At 37.6% G+C, this 24,050-nt stretch overlaps 1 protein-coding gene across 1 annotated transcript; it reads right to left on the bottom strand.

Moving 5' to 3' along the window:
• Nucleotides 1-2,249: 2,249 nt before the first annotated feature.
• samd10a (sterile alpha motif domain containing 10a) lies at nt 2,250-18,940 on the bottom strand. Its single transcript, XM_058388616.1, has 5 exons — nt 18,759-18,940; nt 15,488-15,669; nt 9,278-9,446; nt 5,642-5,782; nt 2,250-4,591 (listed from the first exon to the last, which is right to left on the bottom strand). Exons 1-5 carry the CDS (start codon nt 18,769-18,771, stop codon nt 4,569-4,571), a joined length of 528 nt encoding a protein of 175 aa, XP_058244599.1. The 5' UTR covers nt 18,772-18,940; the 3' UTR covers nt 2,250-4,568.
• Nucleotides 18,941-24,050: the final 5,110 nt, after the last annotated feature.

Below are 24,050 nucleotides of genomic sequence, written 5' to 3'. Positions count from 1 at the left end.
GAGAACTACATCAAGATATTGAATAGGATAAAAAGCTCATTTCTTTGAATAAGTACATGGACATTGAGGTTAGTGTCAAGTATACTACTATTCATTTTCTTTTAGCAGTGCTGAAAAAACTGTATTAAATACTATCATGAAGCCAAATGGGACTAACAGTGAAATGACATACATTACCTTTATGGATTTCCTGGAGGTATTAAACAAAAACAAGAGAGGGCGCTGTTTCTGCATTTGATGTGAATTTTTTGTGAATGTCATTTAGGAGTCTGTGCAAGATACACCTGTACCAGCTGGCTGTGAAATTCCAAAATGATCAAATCATCCTCCATGTTTATTGCTTCTGTCAAAATACCACATATGCCCGTTTCATGGTCTTTTGCGCATGCAACAATTTCGAGTCTGTGTCAATATCTTAGTGTAAAAACTCATTTTACATCTGCTTTGCATCTATTTATTTGCAAATGGCAAATGCTTACACTGGCAACAAGGATATTTTTGGTCAGTCAGTACAGCTGTTATTTAGTATTTAGTATGCTTTCCATCACATCCCCCAAGAAACTGACAGGGGTGGAAGCAATGTGTTTGCTTCTGTAATAGGAATAAAGCTTCACAGCTTTTGCACTTACTGTTACATTACCCATTAATCTTCTTATTGTTGTATCCATCACCAACACCCCCCCACCCCTACCTCCACCCCTCCTTCCACCTGAGACACTTCATAAAAATCCTCCTTAATCTTTTCCATTCTGATGGGACCTCACTCTCCTCCCTCTTCAACCTCCTTTCAGATATGCTCCAATTCTTCTTCCTCCTCACTCTCTTTCCTAGTTTTGACCTGTCCTTCAACAACTGCTCTCCAACACACAAGGGAGGAAACATTCTGGAAACACTCGTGCCCTCCCTGCCATGCCATATCAGCTCTATCGACTATTGTGCTCCTCTCCCACTTGCCTCCTTCTTCCTTAGCTTACAGCATCCTGACATCTCTGCATTCTACCATTCGATTCAAGCAATAGTTCTTTCCCCCTTTCACTTTCTTCATCCATTGACCTCTTCTGCCCTCGATCTTCCAGCCCAAGAAAATCTTCTTTCCCTGCTCCTTGGCTGTCAGACTTGCTACACAGCAACTGGAGAAAATTAAGTGCAGCTGAGAGAAAGTGGAGAAAACCACTCCACTCAAGTTCATCTCTAATGTGATTGCTGTTAAGATTCTACAAGGGAACGCTGGATGTATCTGACATATGCTTAATATAAACTAATGGCTCCATAATATTTTTCTTCCCTTATTTACTAGAGAACTACTAGCAACTTTTGATATCATGTCTTCGACTTCATTCTATCATTCTTGAATGCTCCAGAACCTCCAGACACTGGGATCCTAATTAGTCTGGATTAAAGAAAAAAAAGACCAAAGAACTACTGCTTTTGGCTGTTTCTGAGAAAATTCATGCCTCTAGAAAATCAATTCTCATCCTCTTTAGTAGCCTTGAACAAAGACAGTGGGATCATGTGGTACCGGAGTAAATACAGAGGATTTAGCATAAGATGGAAACCATTTGAAAGCCTCAAAAACAGAAAGACTAGATTAGAGTTTGCCAAAAACATTAAAGAACAATGCAGCTCTGGAACAACATCATATCAACAGAGGAATGAAAGATCAACTTCTACCAAAATTATGGGAAGAGAAGAGTATGGAGAATGGAGGGAATCGCTAATGATCTGAAATATATCCTCATCTGTTAAGCTTGGTAGAAGTTGTGTTATAGTGTGGACATGTACGGCTACAAGTGGAACTGGTTCCTTTGTATTTATTGATGTGACTGCTGAAAAAGCAGCAGGATGAATATAGGGCTATATTATTAGATTGAATTCAGCCAAATGCTTCAAAACTCGTTTTCACAGTGCAAATAGACAATGACCTAGAGGATATTTTGAGAGCAACACAAGACTTTTTAAGGCAAAGATGTTCTGTGATGTCCAAGGAAATCACCTTACCTCAGTCCAACTGAGCATGCTTTTTACTTGCTGGAGGCAAAACTGAAGAAAAACAACCGAAGCTCAAGCAGGAACTTGGCAGAGGCCTGGCAGAGTATCAGCAGGGAAGAAACCCAACATCTGGTGATGTCTGTGGGTTCCAGACATAGCTGAAAGATGGGGATTCCTACACATTAATCTGTAAGTCTGTATTTTGAGCTTAAACACTTTTTTAAAATTCCATTATAATTTATTAGACAGGTAAAATAACAGCATTTGATCATTTGATATTGAACAAATCTTTTTTTTTTCCAAATTAAAAGAAAAAACAATGGTTGATATGTCATTGGGGTATTTTGCTGTCAAGGATTTCCGCTTGTCCAATGGCATTGTTATTCTGGAAGAGAGCACTCGCATCACGATAGAAATTATCATAGGTCATTAGTTAAATGAACATTACACTGATTTACAATAATGCTTACAAAATATCCCCATGGAATATGGACTCAATCACCACTTTTTCCTTTAATTTGTCACCTATCAGTATAAAATACTGTAACATAGCTTTGACAAACTGGTATAAAACAGTCACATCCATCATTTCTGGCACCCGAAATGAAGAATATACCGTTTGATCCATAAATATGTGGAATGGTTTGATGAGTTTGATCAAAATGATGCAAACCAGATGAACATGTATGGGAGATTTTATATATATCATCAAAACAACAGCTGGGGAATATCTTTGGGAAGACTGAGGCCCAACATCCTACTAAAATGTTGGTTTTATTTACTTTATCACTGTACCTTCTTTAGGTCTGGCTTTCATTTTATTTTATTTTTATTTTTTGGTAGAAAAAGGTCAGTAGATGGCAGAATACCCCAACAACTACTTCCATCATAGATAATTGCATGACACAACACCACAGTATTTCTCACTCGTGGAGAACATATGCACCCAAATGTTGTTTCATCTGCTTTTTAAAATATCTCTTTCCACTCACAATACCCTTACTAATGAGCTGAGCCAGGTCCATTTAAAAAGGGAAAACAAAGTAGAATGTATGCTGTACCAATACCAATGATAGGCTTAAGCTGCATTTGTGCAAATGAGATGTAATCCACCTTTTCAAATCCCCACACAAATATTTATTCATTGCTAGAAGGAATATTATCCAAAATTTCAATAAGTTTTGTTTACTATATTGTTTCAGTAGGCTACACCATGAGACACTGTGTTCAAAGAGTAACAGTCTGTCTATCAGACATGTAGGCTACACATAATAATCTAAGTCATATACAAAGTCATATACAAAAAGCCTGAACAATACACTCCCAAACAATCACCATGGAGAGCCAGTAGTGAGGTAGTGTTGGCACATATTACTGGGGCTGTAATACTTAAGTATATTAGCTAAGTCCAACTCAGCAAATAAATGTAAGTACTATACAACAACATACATCAAAACCCACACATCAGAGACTTGGGGTAAACTGCAACAGATCCAAATGAAATAGTTACTAATTCTTTGTATACATTTCTCTAGGGCTAACATCATGTGTTTTTATTTACAAATTTTTAAATATGACTTCATATTTAAGGAATGAATATGAAGATTGCAAACATAACATAACATAACATAACATAACATAGTGTGTGCCCTCAGGCCAATGGGTGCCACGTTAGTCAGAATGGCTTTCAAAGGAAAGTATATTCAACAAGCCAATGCAAATCACCAAATGTTCGGTATGCAAAACAAAGTATGGCGAGAATGTCAACCATTTATACTGTAGAATTTCTGTAATGTTCTAATGTCCCCAAGTAAGCTTTACAAAGTGTCATGAATGTGACGAACAGACTAGAAACGCCTACGTTTGTGTTCCTTTCATTTCTTTTACAGTATTTTTATAACCGCAGCATTTATTTTGGTGAGTGTTAAACAATATAAAGTCCTGATGAGCTTTTTTTTTCCTCTCACCCCATCTTTCCTTCAAACTGTTTTACAATACCACTCGGACATTTCAGTTAGATATGGTACCTTGGAAAGGCATGTCAAGGCTTGCTGCTTTCTTAATTTCTACATAATTACACTGTAGCTGATTCCATCTGTCTCCTAGTTGACATTTGTCTCTTGCAAGATTATTACAGTGAGTTATTGTGCAGTGCAAGATCTCCCACACAGTCTTTGCTGACAAAATGACTTGTCATGAAAATGAAACTTCCAGAGAAGGAAACAGCTTAAGGTGATCAGCAAAAACATATGTTTCCCAGCACTCCTGGTTAAAGTTCTGTAGCTGGCAGAGACACTACTTTTTAGAGTAGCCCAATTTAAGTCCACTACTCTCAGCGGGGAGATTCAGGTTAGATTCTTTATTCTCCTTGTTGATGCAGATTCAGTCTGTGTTCTTCTGGAATCTGAGATGGACATGAAGGTTCAGCTGGTGATGCTAAAAGCTCTGCCAAAGCCTCAGTCGCCTGTGGCAGTCCAAGACAGAGGTCTGTTCTTGCACACACACAGCCTGTGGCCCCATGCCTCGATGCCCTCTCACAGCATACTGAGCCTGGCAGAGCTGCCCACGCATGGCTGTAGCTATGACAGGTTCCCAAAAGTCCCTGCAGTCAGAGGAAGAGGAAGAAGAAAGGAATGAATACATAATCCTCCCAAGCAAAGGAGATCCTGTTCATATGGAAGAACAAACGCTCTCTCTTTCTCTGAATTCTCATCACTTTCCTTACAAGTCACATCCTGAGCCTCGTTTATAAAGCTGGATACAAACAAATCTATTCATAAATCATTCGTTTCTACACATTTACACAAGAAATTTGGTATTCATGAAAATCCTGTAATTAATGGGAAAATGTTTGTATCCTATTCATGCTCCTGAGTGTGCATAAATTTATGCATAAGAAGACTAACTAATGTAAACCTTGACTCCAAATCATATAATTTGCATGACTTACTGCACATTTCTATATGGATCATACTGCCAAGTTTAATTTATTTATGCTTACAGCATTTATCATTTAGATTTTGTGCATGTTATGCGTACGAGAGAAAGGATGTTTAGAGTAGTTCGAGTAGACCAGTGATGAAAGCTGACTTATAAATCTGTTCTTTCCGCCATGGCATCTTCTTTAAATGCTGTGCAACACTTCAGCTTGATGGTTGAGATACCCCAAACATTTTTAAAACTACCTGGTGTGCATGAACCCCTGGATACAGTGTAGATCTTTTTATTTTTTTTTGCTCCTCCATTTTCATGTCACACCACTGTATTTTCATCTCATTTAATTAACACCTAATTCGCCATTTTCTGCTATTTGTGTCTAGATTTGATCCTGTTCAGTGCAGTACCAACATTTTTTTTACTGGCACAGAAGTGAGCCAAAATAACTTTCACTCCTCCAGTCATTTAGTAGTCAGTCATTTCATGTTTCCAGCCATTGTACACTTGACCTTTTATGGAGCTTTGTGGGCATTACTAAATGGTTTCCACTTTATAGACGCTAAAGGTACACAAGCGACGAAAAAGAGTAAATCAGCATTTTTGAAACCTTTGGAGCTTTTTAGTAGAATGTTTAGCTTGGTTTGATTTGCGCACACATTTACACACAACTTATAAACGAGGCCCCTTGTCCCCCAAGTTTTCCACATTCTTTCACCTCTGCTGAGCAGCTGGAGATTGCGTCTTTCCTCCTGAACTTGCAGCTGCAGGACCTGCTGAAGAAGCTCCTGTCTGAGAGTTTCTTGTACCAGACCCATTCTCTCCAACTTCTCACCATTTAGTCTCAACAAAGCTCGGCCTGAGAGAGAGAGAGAGAGAGAGAGAGTGAGAGAGAGTAAGAAAGCAAGCAAGAAAGAAAGAAGGTCCTTTGCTGCAATTATTCAAATATTATTATCAATTGATAAGCATCAATGATTAATAATACATAATATTGTTAGCTAAATACTGAGTTTTAATATTAGAAGACAGTTGGCTCTCAGATCCTTGGACGTAAGCACCTTCATGTCTGATGGAGATTATGCTCTTAAAAGAAGGTTTAGTACCACATCATGCAACTATTTTTTTTTCAAACCCAGCAGATTAAAATGCAAATGAATATGATCCTTGGTGTAAGTGTTGATTGGATGGTGAGCAAAAGATTAAATCATGTATAAAATTGGGTCACTGGCCACACAACAGCCTTTACACGGGCAGATACAGATGGGCTGATGAAAAACACACACACATACACACTGGGAAGGCAGCTCAAGCCTGAAGGTCATCTGTGACTCTGCAGAGTTGCTGTACGTCTCTGAGGTTGTTTTCCTTCCTGCTGTCTCCCAGAAGACTGCCAAACACTAACAGACTAGCGGACATGTTTTTAATAATATGCTGATACCCTTATTTTCCCACCCATTTTAGTTTTTGTGTTCATTTTCAGCAACCACTAAAATTACATGCAATAAACGCTGCTTCTGTCTGAGAAGTTGTTTGGACTAATCGAACATTGAAGTTTTGGAGTAATTGTCTTTTAATAAGCTAGGAATCTTGAGGGACGCTAAACCTGAAATCAGGAGTCTCAAGTCCTCTGGTTTCTAAATTACTGTTAAATCATAGAAGCATCTCCCTTTCTCATTGGGATCCTTCAAGCAAATCACAGGTGGGGGAGTTTCTGAATGTAATTATAGTATCCTGTTAAAGCTGCTCCCTGAGAGGTAACCAAGCCTGAAGTCATTTTCATGGCCCTGAAGCCTGCTGAGCTTGCTGGTTTTCTAAACCCTTTAGCACACAACCGTGAATGGCCAACCACTCTGTCGCCTTTCTTTGCCTTCTTGTCTTCTCCCCAAATGACAGGCAAAGCTTCTTTCAGTATCTCGGTCACTCTCCCTGTCTCTCACTCTCCTTTTGTCACTTGCATAACATCTGAGCCCCAGATGCTTTATGTTCAATTAGAGAGAGAGGACAGGAACAGTGAGCCAGATGGGGCTCTTGGTATAAGGAGAGGGTGGGAACAGAGAAAATTTACATTTACATTTACAGCGTTTGACAGATGCCCTTATCCCGAGTGACTTGCATTAGTGTTTTGTAGCTAGACAAAAAAGGTCTGAGAATACAATCAATCTAAATCTGAAGGATTAATATGGAAGTGGGTAGAGCAGAAGCAGAGGTATAAGCACAATATACAAGGACAAAGGGACTTATAAGAGCATACATGTACATGTGTATTTATAAGGCTTACAAGAGCATATATGTGCATGTATTCTCACACATTTTGGTAATTACACAGTCACTTACATGGGAAGCACACACACATGCCAAAATATTCATATCCTCATTTATGTACACAATCAATCACAAACTTTATTTTCTGCAGGTAATATTAAATGTGACAATGTTCTCATTAAAATTAACTAATGAATCTGGGCTACTGTGCCTTCTTAAAGTCTCTCTTGTATTGACCTCAGACCACATTGTCAGTGGGGTTACCAGCCACTTTGCTTTTACATGCATTGTTGCCCTCACCGAAGGACATGGCTGGCATTAATCATAAATCAGAAAAAAATACCTGACTTCAGAATCACTGTGCCTAGATCTTTTGCATGCACATGTTGTATCTAGAACCAGCAAAGATCAGGTATTGAGCTGAAATCAGCAGAAAATATTGAATAGAACATCAGAGGAAAAAAGAATGAATCTATCCAGGTCTATAGCAAGCCAGCATCTTGTTATAGCTTGTAGTTTACTTTGATGTTAAATGCCTGTATAGCTTTATTTTCCTACTGCTAGTTTTTTTGTAACTGAAAATTGTGTTACACATTAAAGTTAACATATTTGGCATGAATAAGTACTAAATTGCGCCTATTTGCACTGTGATATTTAAGCTTTGTTGTCTGAATTTGGTGAAGGCTACGTACAGCATTTCTTCCTGCATGGTAGTGTTTGTGCAGTGTGAGTATGGTCCCTGTAGATGGCCAGTTCAATAAAAAAAAAAAAAAAAAAAAAAAAAAAAAAAAAAAATCACAGATTATTTTATTTTCCTCCCTAATTTAGTCTTGGCCGAATCCCACCCACGAGTTAGGTCTCCCCTAACATATGACAGCTAGCAAGGGGAGTGAGTGTATGCCATCCCTCACACTTGGCCAATTTCGCTCTCATTGACTCCCGGCCATAGAAGGCTATGATCTCCAGATGACAGAGTGTATGCTTTTCTGCTGCACCACTCAGGCGCTGCAGTTTTTTAAAGGATATTAGTCTCAGCTGATACTTAAGGTTTCATTATCATTATCTGTATTGTAAAACAGGTAATGCACCTCTTTGTATATCTGTAGTATCAAATAAATGCCACTTTTCATTATCAATCCAGTAATGAAAGCACAGGACAGTGCCTTTACCTTTTACAGATTTGGACTGACAGATGCTTCCGATACTGCAGGTCTGATGCTGACCTGTGCTAAAAATGATAGCACAGTATAGTAGGGTCCACCTGCACTGCTGTAACTCAGAATGAAACCACTGCTAAATTCTATCAGACTGAACAGCATCGGAAGTGCACATGCAGTAAGGTTACATAAAGACAAGCCAAAATTTACTGACCTTTAGTTCAGAATGCTAACCCTTCTGCTACACTGTACAAAATAGTTTCCCTAAAGCAAAACTGCTAAACATATGGCTGTTATATAAAAACCTTATTTTTATCCATACTTTTATCCTGTGCTACAGTAGATAAACAAAAGTATGACAAGTTTTGAGTACAAAAGTTGCATAACTTCAAAATGATGGAACCGAAAAAGCAAAACAATTTAAGCTTTATTGATCTTCCTTCATTATTTTAATTCTCCTGCCATGTGTTTTGGATTATTGCAAATCTCTGGAAGTTGGTTTTTGTTCATTTTACTTTGACTCTTTGATTGCATCGTTTTTTCCGCGTTTCTTTTTTACACCTTTCTCCCTAATTAAACATATTTCAGGTCTTTTATGTCTTACTGAGTGTTACTTGTTAGAATATTTCCTGTCTCTAACACAATGCATGTGTTAACTGGTTTAAAACAGTCGACAGCTCAATGAGGAACATCTTAGTAAATCGACTAGTTTATTTGATATTTAGTTTTTGAATTAAAATACTGTTCAATGGACTTGGAATTGTTTTTTGTAGACAAAATATATATAAAGTCATATTTTCCATTTTCATGCAGATACAAACATTTGCATACAACTGTGTAATACAAGCAAGTTGCATTAAAATTTCATGTAGAAAAATGCCCCACAGCATTAACCTGTGTCTGGCAGCAATGATCTCTAAGGCTAGAGAATGTACCTGTAATGGCGTGATGGGAAAAAGCCTCCACGTAGGTCAGGTAGTTGTGAGGACAGTGTTTCTTTAACCACCTACACACATCCTGTTGGGACCATAGAACCACTGGCCTAGACAGACTTGGCAGGGTGGGACTGGTGTGGTAAACAGAGTATGCATCCCCTGTGTGAAGCTGAGAGAGAAAACAGAAATAAAGGTGAGAGAGACAGACGGAGAACAAAACCAGTTCCAGTGAAACAGGCAAACACATTCCAGGTATTCTGAGGCTTTGGAGTCTGCATCATATCATATCTCATGTGTCAAAGCTTGTTAAGAATGCATTTCATCGGTACCGTAACACACATATATACATGCACACCTAGCTTCTTTCTCTTGACTAAGTGAGCAATATCCCGTGACGGTGATGACATTCAAACTGCTGCAGAGAGCTCTGGGAAATAAATCTCTTTTTTCCTCCTAATAGCAGTGTTCCGCTCTATATGCTGTCAGTAATTAAGATGGATTATTTCATCTTGGATTGTCGTAATTTCGGCCAACACATTGACAGACCCATGATGCCATAAACAGACCTCATTAAACTAAGGCCATCTAAAAGCTATTTGCTAACCTCCAGCACAGTGCCAACACAAATGTTGTTGCAGGTATCTGTAAAAACCAGCTTATTTCCATATAACGTAACTAGAAGTATAATGTGGTGGATCATTGTGTATAATCGTAGACAATATTTGTATTAGCTGGGAATTTAGATAGGACATATAAAGACACAGTTTTGTCAAGCTGTTAACATACAGGCATTTATTGTTATTATTATTTTATATTTTTCAAAGCCAAGGACTGTGAATACAATGTGTATAATTTGTTGTATCATTCACTCCCACAAAGTCCTTCTCATTATTCACAGCAATTCTGAGCCTTTTCTTCTATTTGCTTGCTTTGATGACCCATTAACTGCCATATGTGTATGTTTTTATTCTGGCCCACTTCCATTTATCTCCAATTTTCTTTCTCCTTCACAGTTTTTGCCCTGACACTCTCTCCCTTCCTCCACAACAGCCATTTTAACTGCAGTGTTCTCTCTTGAGTGGCCCTAGGGAGATCTTTCGTGTGTAACGGCAGACACACATGTGCACACACACAAAGCCGAATCAGACATGGTACTCCTTATTTGAACTGGTTGGATACATATGTTCTTTTGCATCCCATTTAGTCTCTCTGACATGGTTGGGACCATAAAGGATGTTCACTCTAAAAACCAATAACACATAAAAACCAATAAACATACAATTAAAGATCAAGAATATTGTGCATATTGGTCACTGAACATTTATCTGTAGTGCAGATGCCAATCAATAGGTCTTTTTTCCATATGTCTGTTACTGACAATTATTCTCCAACATGACAATGATTGTTTGCACACCATGACTGTGTAAACACCCTTCATGTCCGGGCTATTAGTTTTTTATTCATTGCTGTCTAGTGAGCATGTAGGTTTAACAAACTGAAACCTACTCCAGTTTCTTTCCTGTCAATCACAGCAACACTGGTACCTGACATATGTAAGAGCTGGCTGGTGGGTGGGAAATGATGTAAAGATTTTGTCGCTTCATAGATAAACATCTTATAGACGATGGTCAGAGATTTGCTGGTTTCATGATGATGGTGCAAAAACATCTGCTACATGATCATATACTAGTTCAATTCCCTTAGTCTGGATTAAGTGTACAGATCAAGCTGATTATCTTACCAAAGTTGACATTAGCCATTGCATTTAAGCCTATTCAAAAAGGTTCTCGGAATAAAAATATGGGAATGGGCAAGCACATTAGAGCTTTTACTTTTGCAGTGGGATAGCTAATGAATTTATGATTTATCCACCCCCTGCATAGACAAGGGTGTCTCTGAAGGGTAATTATAGAATTCAGTAATGAGATGGAATCTGGCATTCATGGTTCTCAACCTGCTATGTTCATGTAGACAGATTGCCATACCACCATCAGCATTAAATCCTCATTATGTTAGCTCCTTCCTTCCCTCCTTTCCTTTCTTCCTCCCTCTCTTACTTCCTTCCTCCCTTCCCTCCTTCCTTCCTTAAAACAACATTCAAAAATCCCTCAACAGAAATGGATGTCTACTTCCATTCTGAGGTTATATAAGTTCAAAGTATCCACACCGTCCGCACTCTCTGATCTGTCTGGAGACTGCAAACTTTCATTACATATGATAAATTATGATTCACATTAAGACCCAAAATAGATGAAAATTACCCAGGATTTCAACAGTTACTGTTTGGCCTCTGCAAGAGGTATATTAATATGGTATTCTAATTATACTAAGCTTTTGATCAGTGGCTAACATAGAACAAAAAAGAGCAAATAGCTGCAGCTCATGGCTCTTGTCAAGGGGTACAACACAGCAGCACAGACGCAAAACAACTCTTTAAAACTAACCTAGTGTTCATGAACTAACTTCATAGTTCATTAACTTTATGACAAAGATGGATGCAGAGTAAACTCCTAAAATTGCTACTACTAGTAATAATAATAATAATAATAATAATAATAATAATCTTTCTTCCTTTTCCTTCTTCTGCTATAAGCATACAAAAAGACATCCAATACAACTACGTGACAACAGTTTCGGGAAGAACTACATATGGATGTGTCAGTTATCCGCAAATGTTTGGCCCTATAGTCTCAAGGACATGTTAGTACGCTTTTAAACCCAACAGCCTAACTGTCTTCATGTTTTCTAACAAAAACCTTAAGATGGCTCATTAAGGTCATAATACAATTTATGACCATACATTATCTCCCTCAGATTTGAAGGTGTCTGCTGTCTGATAAAAGACTCCAGATAACACAGTAAAAGCTTTCGTTTATACAAAAAATTGATATTTCTCTAAAAATACAAAATCCACATTGTCTGTAACTTTATTGAATAACACTTTAGATCTAATACATCAGAGTGTTGTCTGAACACGTTTTTTTTAACATGGTCAATATCACACATTTGCTTACATTTAAATAGGCAGCTGAAACCTTTTTTAATAAAATATTTCTTAAACAGAACCTTCTATTAATTCTGCAGATTTTTAGTGTTCTCTCAGACTTTTGGATGCCACTGTATATACGTCTTTAAAAACCAGGTTACATGTTTAAATAATTTAGGACAAGCCATTTTTTTACAATGTAAATGTCTAGTATCGGTTGGTAAATCTTGTTAATTGGACGGATAGTGAAATGGTTACATCATATAATGTAAGAAATGGCATGGAGCTCTTTATATGATGTAAGGGAGAAGAAGCTTCTTTGCAGACATTTCAGATCTGGGAGAAGAAAAGGAGACAGCAGGCCTTGTAGTCTCCTGCTCTCTCTCACTCTCTGATCAGGAAAGAGCCTTTAGGTTTTATGTTGTTGTTTTTGTTAAATTTTCTCTATTTATCCTTACACTGTTGACTGAAAATGAAATGTGAAGGTTTCATATGTGTTTTGATGTGTCTCACATTTGTCTTGCTTGTGCACTGTGTTAAAATGTGTTTTAGGTGTTAAATTATGTGTTTGTAATTTTTGTATTTGTGCCCATCAGCCTTTTAGTATCAATGAAGTCCTGCAAGTGTTAGGCCTAAATATTATGCCAAAGCTTGTATGTCTCCTGAATATATCATTTAAGTAGCCATTAAACCATTATAATTGTAGTAGTAGTAGCAACCTCAAAATGAAACATTGTTGTTTAATGGTATTTTTTTTGCATTCCATACAAATAAACTGGTGCAAGATTTTTCCCATGGGTGTGTGCATTCCTTTCTATCTTGGGCATGTGTGCATGAATGTTTTTAATTGCATGAGAGTGTGGTTTTGTTTGTGCACTAGGTGAATGTGTAAATCCAACAGAGGTTTCATTTAAGAACATCAGCTAGGCTAACCCTAGGCATATTTTTTGGTAATTACTATGCATTATGCATTGACAACAATTCATCAAATAAGAAACCATATGTATTTAGGCATATTTAGGAGTTTGAGGGATTCGTTCTTACTTATGGTTCCTTGCTCAAGTCAATCAAGACCATTTTCGATTTATTAGCAAGATTAGTTTACTTGGAACCAAGAACCAAGAAAGAGAATAAAATCTATAAAGAAGGCAAGTGTGTGCTATTGATGGAATCCGGACGTACCCTCTTAAGGCATGGAAAGGGGGACGCAGGAGGTTTCTTTGTCAATATGAAAATGTAAAGGGCTCAGCAAGAGTTCAGCACAAACACTAAGGCTCACATATCTGCCTGTAGCATTCAATCATCCATTACCAGTGTTCAGGAGCTAAGAGACTTTACAGTCTATTTAAAGCCATTCTGGAACAAGAGCCTTTGCTTTGCTCTGCCTCCCGGCTCAACTGCATCCTTCCCATTTTCTGCAAATAAAGTCTTGATTTGGATGAATGGCTGAACAGAGAGCAAGGGGGGGATGGGTAAGAGAGGAAGAATTGGGAATAAAAAGACAGACAGAAACAAAGAGAGTGAATAGCTATATTTCCACTTGGTTTTATGTCTGTGACCTTTCTATTATTCATAGTCATATCTTTGTTGAGTGCATGTAAGAAAACACGGGGACATGCATGCAAGATATCGAGTCATCTTACTAATGTGAAAAGCAGCAATGGATGGGCGTGGAATAACACCCGTTCTCTTATATCACAGTTTAATGGCTAATGTGTGGACTAGGGCCATAAAGAGAATGCCTGTTTAAAGACATGAAGCAGAAGTATGAAAGCATTATAGCGGTAACCGACAGGGTGCTTAGAAATGATCAGTGATTTCTCACAGCTGTAAGGTCCTCATTATCGCTGTCACACCATCATACTGTTTCTGCTGCAGTTCTTTTTTGATGAAGTAGAAGGATGTGGTTGAAAAATCCACTGTATTTTCAGAGACTATTCATATCTTTAAAAAATAGCAGCATGATTTCTGCAGTTTTATGCCTGAGGATTATGAATCCATATTTTTTGCCATATCATAAAGCTGCTGGTGTTGTTTTCTTCATATTAAATTGTATACTGTATAGAAAAGTTTCTAACTTCTTCATAACCAGTAAACTATGGAGTTTATTTTCCTTATTGGAGAAGCAATAACAAAAAACAATTTTTAGTTTCATTAGACTCATCTTATAGATTTCTGCACTTTGCATTGTGATGCTATGAATTTCAAATGGAGCAACTGCTGAATTGTTGGCACGCTTTAAGCAAATAGGAAATAGCCAATAAACGAAACATGCATTACACACAGTGCTTTAAACTCCACTTAAACAATTTCCTATAACTACTTATTATTATAAGAACGGTGTTATTTCATTTGCTAGAATACATTCAGACAAATCTTACTGGTTTTAACTTTGCTGTCTTTGCACAAATCTATACCCATATTGAAACAAATAGGCTAGTGCATCATTAAGGTCTTTGGGATATTTGTTAAAATTTTAAGGTTGATGAGTATCATTTTAAACAAAATAATAAATTGTGTAAGTAATTCAAAATGAACGGTAACTTTAGCAGTTTACTAAAGCAGTGACTTTTTCCACAAGCTTTCTAATGATACAGCTATTCCAAAGGAATGCAAACACCGCTTTTAGGTTCGACAGAAAAAAATATTTTCAGTATGTTTGCTTTGATTGAAACAGTGAGACATGAAATAATAAGACATGCAGAGTGAGAAATGTGTTACACTGACACACTGTACAGAATACACTCTGAAATTGAAAACAGTCTGTAATAAACTGTAGCTAATGATTTTGCCGGAAAAAAAAAATTAATAAAAAAAAGTCACTCATTAAACACTTAGCACTTAACAAAAAAAAAAAAAAAAGCTGGCTGAATAGATGGCACTTTAGAAAATTTCAGTGAAGTGATGAATACAATTTCTGACAAAAAAATAAACGTTTTCCTTTTTGCCTTGTTATTGAGTTATTCCAATTTAATGCAAAACATTATTCATTAACTACTAGGAATTATTCAGTTGCTAGGAAAAGATATTTAGTCATGTACTTGGAGTTTAAGGGTTAACTCCATTGAATCACTACCAAATCTAAATGAGCCCAAAACCTGGTTGCCTCTGTCAAAAAAAAGTTAAGAATTTCAAAAAGACACTGATGAAGTTGGTTGTAATTTCAACACTTCACTAAACCTTACTTTACCATTATGATGTTCGCAGCAGTTTTGTGTAGTTACCTGCAAGGGCTCAGTTCCTGGCTGTTGTAGAAGTTTGACAGTACGACCGCCTGCTGTTTTGTTCCCGCGACACTCATGCCAGGTAAGATTTCCACCGGTGCAGCGGCTCAGCTGGTACTTAAAGTCCTCTGGAAGTGCCTTGTACTCTACTGCAGGACGACAGAAACTGAAGCTGGAGGCAGCTATGGAACAAGAGAGAACAGGTGAGCTTGAAACTTTCAGAAGATAACCTCTGTTCTGGCTGTTCTCACACCATCAGGCAAAGCAAAAAAAAAAAAAAACTCGGCAGACAGAAACCCAGACAGTGTGATGTCTTCATTAATGTTCTTGCTGTTTACTGCTTAATTGAAGGAAACACTATGCTTTTGCTTGCAGGATATTTAGGCTGTAAAACTGCAGTGGTTTTGTGGATCACAGGTTAGTGTAATTAATAGCATATGGATTTTCCACAACTCCAAGGGAAAACAGAAATCCTAAGTCTCATACATGTACACAATAAGCAGCATGTTTTAACATATGACCCAGAAAAAAACATCACTCTGAAGCTAAACAAAAGGAAAACTGCACCATCAATGTGGCAGCAACACATTTGCATGATTGAGCATTCACTTCAAGGGACTGCCACAGAGTTCTTTGGATCTAAATGATGGACTGTTTCTGTGTACTGCTGTTGCATCTACTGCTCTTACTTCCTCACATCCACCTACAGACACTAAAAGGTGATGTGATTTACAGCACTGGACAAAGGCTCTCTCTCAAGTTGACTCCTGCGTCAGATGTTGGCCAACCCATAGCAGCATAGCTTATGTCAGCTGCCAGATATGATATTAGTCTTGCATCCAGAGCTTCACTGGCCCTCTGATCACTGGTATGTGAGAGTGTGCGCACATCCTGCCTTGCTTGCCATGCATATTCCAGCACAAGCGCTGGCATTAATGATTCAGGAGGCAGTCTGAGTATGTTTTTTCAGTGAAGGGCAAGTGGCCGGTGTGTTTACAGACAAGTGTTCAGTCAGTGTGCATACGCTCATTAAAATCTCACTCCTCCTAATTGACAATGTTGTCATAGCTGAACTGAGGACAACCAGTCAACCATGATAATGTATGAGGTTGGTGCATGTGTGTGTGACAGAAGGTGGGGAACTGGATGTGATGAAATCTTGCTCGCCTCTCTTGACCTTGTCCCCCCACCCCCAACTCCTCCAGACCCACAGACCTACAAAGGCAGTTCTCATCAAGTCTGTTCATCTGACCATGGTCTATGTGAAGTAAACAGGATCTGCTTCGGGATAGAGTCACACACTAACAAAGTGGCTTTCATTACAGAGTTTCTGAAGTGGGATTGGGAGGGATGGGATTTGTGAGGGAATGTAGGGAGCTGGGGATAAGGGAGTCAAATAAACTCATGGCTTTTTATGCTGCATATATGTTTTGTGAATCCAGTCTCTTTGATAGATACACTACCAACAGAAATGTGCTCTACCAATATGAGTTATGAGATTAGAAATCACCACTTCAACACGTGTGTTTACGTTTTGTGTGGACTGTTCAAGTGTTAAGAATGCTAAAACACTGCTACAACATGAAAATAATTCATTAAGAGAATACCTAACGTCATAAAAAATCTTTACTGCATTGTTTCAGAAAGGTGATTCAAGGTGAATGACTGCTCTATGAATCTCATTTATTTATTCACACTAATACTCTCCTCATTAAAATATAAAATTAATGCAAGGTAAAAAAATAAAAAAATCCATAATAATAGAAGTAGCCCAGACTTTTTGTTTTATATCTGATACATTCTATTAGGTCAACTGGTCCAAGTTCATCATGTAGTCTGCATGCATCATACAGGCTATGCAAACCAGTGCTGGCAATAAATGTGAGGGGCTTTGAACTTCAGAGGACGAGTGAAATGCAACATCTGTGCAGAGTAATGAGCTAGAAGGGAAAGGCTGAGACAGGTCTGCAGCCAGCCCCTCCAGCACTAGTGCTTAATTACTGATGCAGCCGAATGCCAAAATGAATTTGCAAGTCGCTATTAAGGCAGTGGCGAACCTCTCAGCAGGTAAATGGATCTGCTGTTAATAGCACCAATGATCAAAAGCTGAAGTTTTCCATGTGTCTGGGTTTATATGCTTGTTTATCTCTCTCTCTCTCTGTATGTATATGTATGTAATTGGACTGGTGGTATTTTTATATGTGTGTGTGTGTCTGTCTGTCTATGGATGTGTGGGTGGTAGTTTGTTCATGTATTGGTCACATGGGTAGGTGGTAGGTTTTTTGGATGTTTACTATATGAATGGGTGCTTAGGTGAGTGGGTAGTAGGTGATGTGGGTGGATTTGTGGCTGGGATTTTCAGGTCAGTGATCAAATAATGCTTTGTTATTCTGCACTTACGTTGCATCGGCTGCAGGATCTACTTCCTGAATTTAATTTCGGTGTTAGCAGTAGTAGTATTTTTGCTTATGCACTTAAGTCTGAAATTGTCCTTTTTGTTATTGCCCAAACCTTCTATAAACCAGTGTTTTTCCATTAGTTTTGAAAACATTCTCAAGGCGCTTTGTAATGCTATTGTATTATTTTAGCCTATAAGTCTCTCGACAAAAGAGCCTGCCAAATGGCTAAATGTAAATGTGTGTGTGTGTGTGTGTGTGTGTGTGTGCTTTCAGGTAAGACAAGTTCAGACCAGGAAGAGAGAACCCCTGTAATGACAGACCAGTACTGCAGCTTATTAGTTCCTTGTAATCTGCAAAACATTTCCTATAAACTCAAAGTAATGACCAGACACTTTTCCCATAACCAGAACTGCACACAATAAAGCATTCATAGAATTAGTAACAGAGCAACAGCTCAAACATTAACAGTGCACAAACGGAAAGGTGGAAAATACACACTTTATCTCTTTAAAGTATTTAAAGGATGGCTTTAGATTACAAATTCAAAGTTTCTTCTCGTGGGTGCGAAACATCATGGATAATAATTACTCATTTATTAATTCTCATAAAAAGACACAAGAGACGGGCTATTTAAAATAAACGGACTGTGTACGTGTGAACATCATTTTGTTGGATTAAACGGAAGAATATCTGAAACACGTTCAGTAAGTTTTCACATTTCACAATAGCATTTCTTTCTTCTACAGCAGACAATCTGTGAGAAAGTTTCACACCTACTAACATTTATTTACCCTGTCTGGTCGAAAAGTGCCAACCATTTGCCCCCTAGAACAACATGACCATCTGTTTATAATAAATAAAAAACGATTTACCGTCCACAGCCATGCCATTGATCCGCCTGGAATTGCTCTTATTGGAAAAGTTGTGAGATGTAATATCCCATTTTTACTCTGCACAGCCCGACAGGTTCGCTCGGATTCGGCTCCGGTCGTTTCGCTTTGCACCGTGTACCGAGTGAGTGTGTGTGTGTGTGTGTGTGTGTGTGTACCGAGTGTGTGCGCGAGCGAAAAGAGAAGCGAAATATCACCGCGCCAATGAAAACGCTCCCGCTGTGGCCCCGCCCCATTCAGCACAGGTGACAGCGACGTCAATCAACACACGAGCCAAACGCCCCGAGTGCCTTTTCCGAGAAATTCCTGAATTCGAATTAAAACCTAAACCATTTGCACCCTGCTTGTGTTAAACTGATTAGTTCAAAAAAACAAATTTAACAAAAAACAACATGTGATTCTCAGTTTAAACGTTTAACACCTCTTCTGGAGATCTGTCGTTTCCTATATATCATGGCGTATAGGAACCAGGCTATTGTGTGACGTCTTACCCTTTTATAAAGATTGTCACACTCCCATCTCTTTCTTTCATGTTGTTTGCTGGAAATTAACTTCAGACACTGTGATGTTGACTTATTACCACAACTATAAGTGGAGCAGTGCCAAAAGGTAACAATATATACTATACAAACCCAAATGTAAAAATAGGAGAAAAGGGGAAAAACAATACCCATACTATTGGAAATAAGATTTCACATCAGCTTACAAGTTTACCTTTTTACAATCCACTTTAATCCACAATCCCCATAACTATGTGTTATATAGTAGAATCATTATATTAAATATCATATATAAGAAATCTTTACAGATTATCATTTCATTTTACTTGATGCTGTTGCAGTTACACAATGAGACTGCGCTTCATTAACAACTTTATCCTGGTCAGATCTAACATAGGAACACTGAATGGGATAATGAGGTGATGCCAGACAATCACAGGGACGCATGCATACTGCACACACATTCACAACTAGGCACACTCTGAAGCAGGGGTGCCCAGTCTTATCCGCAAAGGGCCGGTGTGGGTGCAGGTTTTCATTCTAACCATACAGAAGCCACACCTGAGTCTAGTGAAAGCCGAGATCATTTGATTAAACAGGTGGAATCAGGTGTAGCTTCTGCTCGGTTGGAATGAAAACCTTCACCCACACCTGCTCTTTGGACACCCCTGCTCTAGTCCTAATACAGGTGCAGCAGGAAGAGTTTCTACCTCACAACTCCATAGTAATTTGTTTTAGTTCTGAGCTTGGGTCTACTGTCTTTCAGCTTTTCCCTTGTCTATGTGGGATTATTCCAGTTTCTCAGGTTTCCTCCCTCATCCTCATGTGGTGAATGTTTGTTTGCATTGTCTTGCTATCAATGAATACCATGGCTATTGAAGATGACTGAATAAACATATAATAATTTTTTTGTGGAGGTGGCAGGAAATGGAGGAAACTCTCTGGATCATATTCTGTCAATAAAAAAAAACAAAAACAGCCAGAAGCAGCTGTAAACCATCCTATTAACAGAGCAAAAATCTCTAATCAGTAATATGAGCTAGATAGGTAATGAACTAGACACCATCATTTCTGGTGGCAAACTGCATAAAGAGGAAGAAAATAAAGCTTAAGCAAAACACACAAACAAATTTACTGCAATTCATAACAACCAAAATATTTTCTATCCATAACACTCTACTGATGTTAATCCCCCCCCCCCCCAAAAAAAAATACAACGTGCCTTTTGCCAAATTACTCCTACACCCCTGCTTCAAAACATCGCTGAACAGGAATGGAAAATAGCATGCCGTCTTTGACTTGTTTTAGTCTGTGGTTCCAGTGCTGTGGATTTTGAAATGAAACAGAAAATCTGACATAGCTAATGTGTTAGTTTTCTGTATTTTGTGGCTGTCTAGTTGTGTTGGCTAGAAATGCCAAGTGGCTCTCTGTTAAAGATAAGGTGCATTACACAGGACATACAAGCCACTGTATTATACCCTAAAGAGTTATTTAGGATTTAGCCTGTGATTAATCATGTCTGATCAAACTGATTTATTGAAAAAAAAATCTGTAAGATGTGATTAATAAAATAATAATATTAGTAATCATAGTTGTTGTACACATCATAAGCTCACTACTTTCTAGCTTACTACTATCACCCCATGTGAAACAAAGCTACTATTAGTACTGCACCTGAAAGTGCTTGCTGATATGAACAGTTTTGCTACAGTCCACTATCCATTTTATTGCACTATCCATTGTCACCCAGATGAGGATTCCCTTTTGAATCTGGTTCCTCTCAAGGTTTCTTCATCATGTAATTCCAGTACACACACACATATACAGCTGCTTCGTGCCAATGTCCATTGTGCTATACAAATAAATTTGAATGGAATGAATATTAATAAATTCGTGCAATAAGCTCTGGTCACTGCGAGGACTTTCACAAGTCCTCTCTTTGTCCTTGTGGGTTTTTCTATGGATTCTCTGGTTTCCTCACACCTCTTGGAAACATACTGGTAAGTGAAGTGTTGACTCTAAATTGCCCCTAGGTGTGAATGTATGTGTGCATGGTGCTGGTAGTGGTTTCCCACAGTAGGCTTTATGTCCACTGCAACCACAGTACTCGCTTATTGAAAATGAATGAATGAATAAATACTACTACTGCTACTACTACTACTACTAATAACAACAATAATAGTTGTAATAATAGTCAGTTAGTCATGTGAAAACATTATTCAGTAATAACAAAATAACCTGGAAAATTATAAGATTAAGTAATCTGGACTGAAAAGCCGGTTCTGTTTATTCTATGGAGCTATTATTGTGGCAAAAAATATTCACACATGTAGATAAGTTGTGTACAATGCATTGCTTATTCACTCATTTTGTATAGTGATTACATAGCGTTATGTCATCGAAACGGAACTCACTCAATACATTTTACTTGATTTCGGTTTTTCTCTGATCTTTAGTCATTGCTAAGTCTAACACCTACCATCCGGGATGGCTTAGGGTGTAAAACACTTCCTCTAAGACACTCAAAGCTATTTTGTGTTTTCACAATTATCGAAACACTGCCTTCACAATATCACAGAATAGCGTGAAACAATAGGAGGAAAGCTCACAGGCATATAGTGAATAATAGGACAGTATCTGTAAAGAAAAACTCACCAGACAGATATGATATCCTACTGTAATCTAGGCCTTGTTTCTTCACTATGAAAATGTACAGTACACTGACAACCTGCAACACATAAAAACACAACCTAAAAACACATGTACCTGGCTATGTGGATTGGTGTCATATCAGTTTATGTCAAAGCATCTTATTAACATTTAAAGCAAATGTTCTTTTACAACATTTCTAATACGTTACTGCTTATTATCTATTGAAATGTCTACATTCATTACCTAACATTATAGAGAGATAGTTTCCTTTTCATTTATGTAAAAGTTAGCATTTTTTTGAGGGAACCACAGGTTGTAATACTTTTATTGTGTATGGAGAGATATCACTGCTCATCTAAGCAGTCCTATTCTACATGTTTGAATGAAGTCAATCCTGAAATATGCTTGTAATACTACATACTTTTTTTTGGTACGCTGTGTTGACAGGCAACTTATTATCACAGAACGTGTTTTGGGACACTCTCCTTAGACCATGTTGTACACTAGAGTGCAGCATCCCAACACCATGTATGTAGGCATGAACTGTAACACATTTCAAGATGATTAAACTGATTAACAAAAGTTCACCTGCTGCCTTAAAAACTCAGTTTGAAGATAACCTTTGCTACAATCACAGGTTGTCAAGACAATGGATTATGTTAAGTCTAATTTTTGAAAACTTTAGTTCAGTATCCAAAACCTGCCATAACAATAGGAGTTAAAGAGAAGACGTAAGTTAAAATGACTTGACACTTTCATGTTTTATAGCTTACCTTAAACACCAGTTTAAATGTATTTTTTCTTTTCTCACATGAGGCCCAAGTGACAGTGTAAATTCAAAGGTTCACTGAAATAGACAAGCTTTCTTTAAACTGGGTCATGTGTGAAAGTATTTAGTATAATCTTACTTAATAAGGTTTAAGTTACTGCCAGAAAAGTTGCATAACTTTCTTGCTTTTTTCCTTGCTGCGGTTGGGTGGGTAGGGTGTATCCATTTACCATTTTCAGAAGAATAATGATTTGTTGTTGTTTGTACAAGGAGCTCATTGTAAGGGCCAGCTCAAATACAAGCGTCTTACACATGGTAAATTGTTTGTCTTGCACTACAAGATTCGGTCAGTTAAATGGGTCCAATTACTTTACGAATTGCAGGGTGTTGCAGCTTACAGAACAGTAATAGTCCTTATCAGTTTGGAAGAACGCCCTTAATTTATCCAATCAGAACCGAGTAAGAGTGCTGACACCTTCTCTCCATATCCGTATTAAAGCTGTCTGTCTGTCCCTGCATATGAATTCAGATATGCATCGATTTAATTTACATCTATTTACAGTGTGTGGCTGAGGAATCACAAGCTTGACACATTGCCACATAGCTCACAGATAGCAAATAAAATTTTTGTCATGGAAGCAGTGGCTGTGAAATTAACAAGCTCTGTTCTTCTCTGTAAAGACACAGCATAGAAACATCTAAGACAAGTGTATCATTAGTGTGTAAAGCATTTCTTCTGTCATCATTACACACAGAAAATGTACTTAGGGTAAATTTTAAGGTGATTTTTTATTTTTATTTCTTTATCCTAGTTATAACACCATCTTCATACAATTTAATATGTACAAAGTATTCCTGTTTTAGTCCAGAACAGTCCTTATTTGTCTCTATGTAATTTAAATGCATGTTTATTTATTTAACTGTTATTTATTAACTGTTTATTTTAATAATGTAAGAAAACTGTGTATTGTTAATACACAATAGATAAACAACAGCAAACCATTCAACTGATGTGGATTTGACTAAATATTACACAAGGAATATTGATGAGGAAAACAGCTATATTTTAACCACTTCTAGTACATATAATTCCAGGACAAAATGTTGTCTTATCTTGGTATATAATGCTAACTGGTGAATATAGACTAGATATTAGCAGTCAGGCACAATTTTAGCAAAAGTAGGCATTGTGCCATCAATCTAACAAAAGCAAACAGGTCTCTAGATCTGAAGTTAATAACTAAAACATGGGATGTATAAAGTTAGAAAGATGCAAACCATGTATGGAGCCATACTTTGATAGCATCTGTTACAAACAGCACCCTTATCATTAAATAGCCAAGAAACTCTAAA

Source organism: Hemibagrus wyckioides, linkage group LG05 (genome assembly GCF_019097595.1).
Source record: "Hemibagrus wyckioides isolate EC202008001 linkage group LG05, SWU_Hwy_1.0, whole genome shotgun sequence".
In the NCBI taxonomy this organism is placed as follows: Eukaryota; Metazoa; Chordata; class Actinopteri; order Siluriformes; family Bagridae; genus Hemibagrus; species Hemibagrus wyckioides.
Note: the sequence above shows the minus strand (reverse complement) of the source record. Positions and strands in the feature narration are given on the sequence as shown.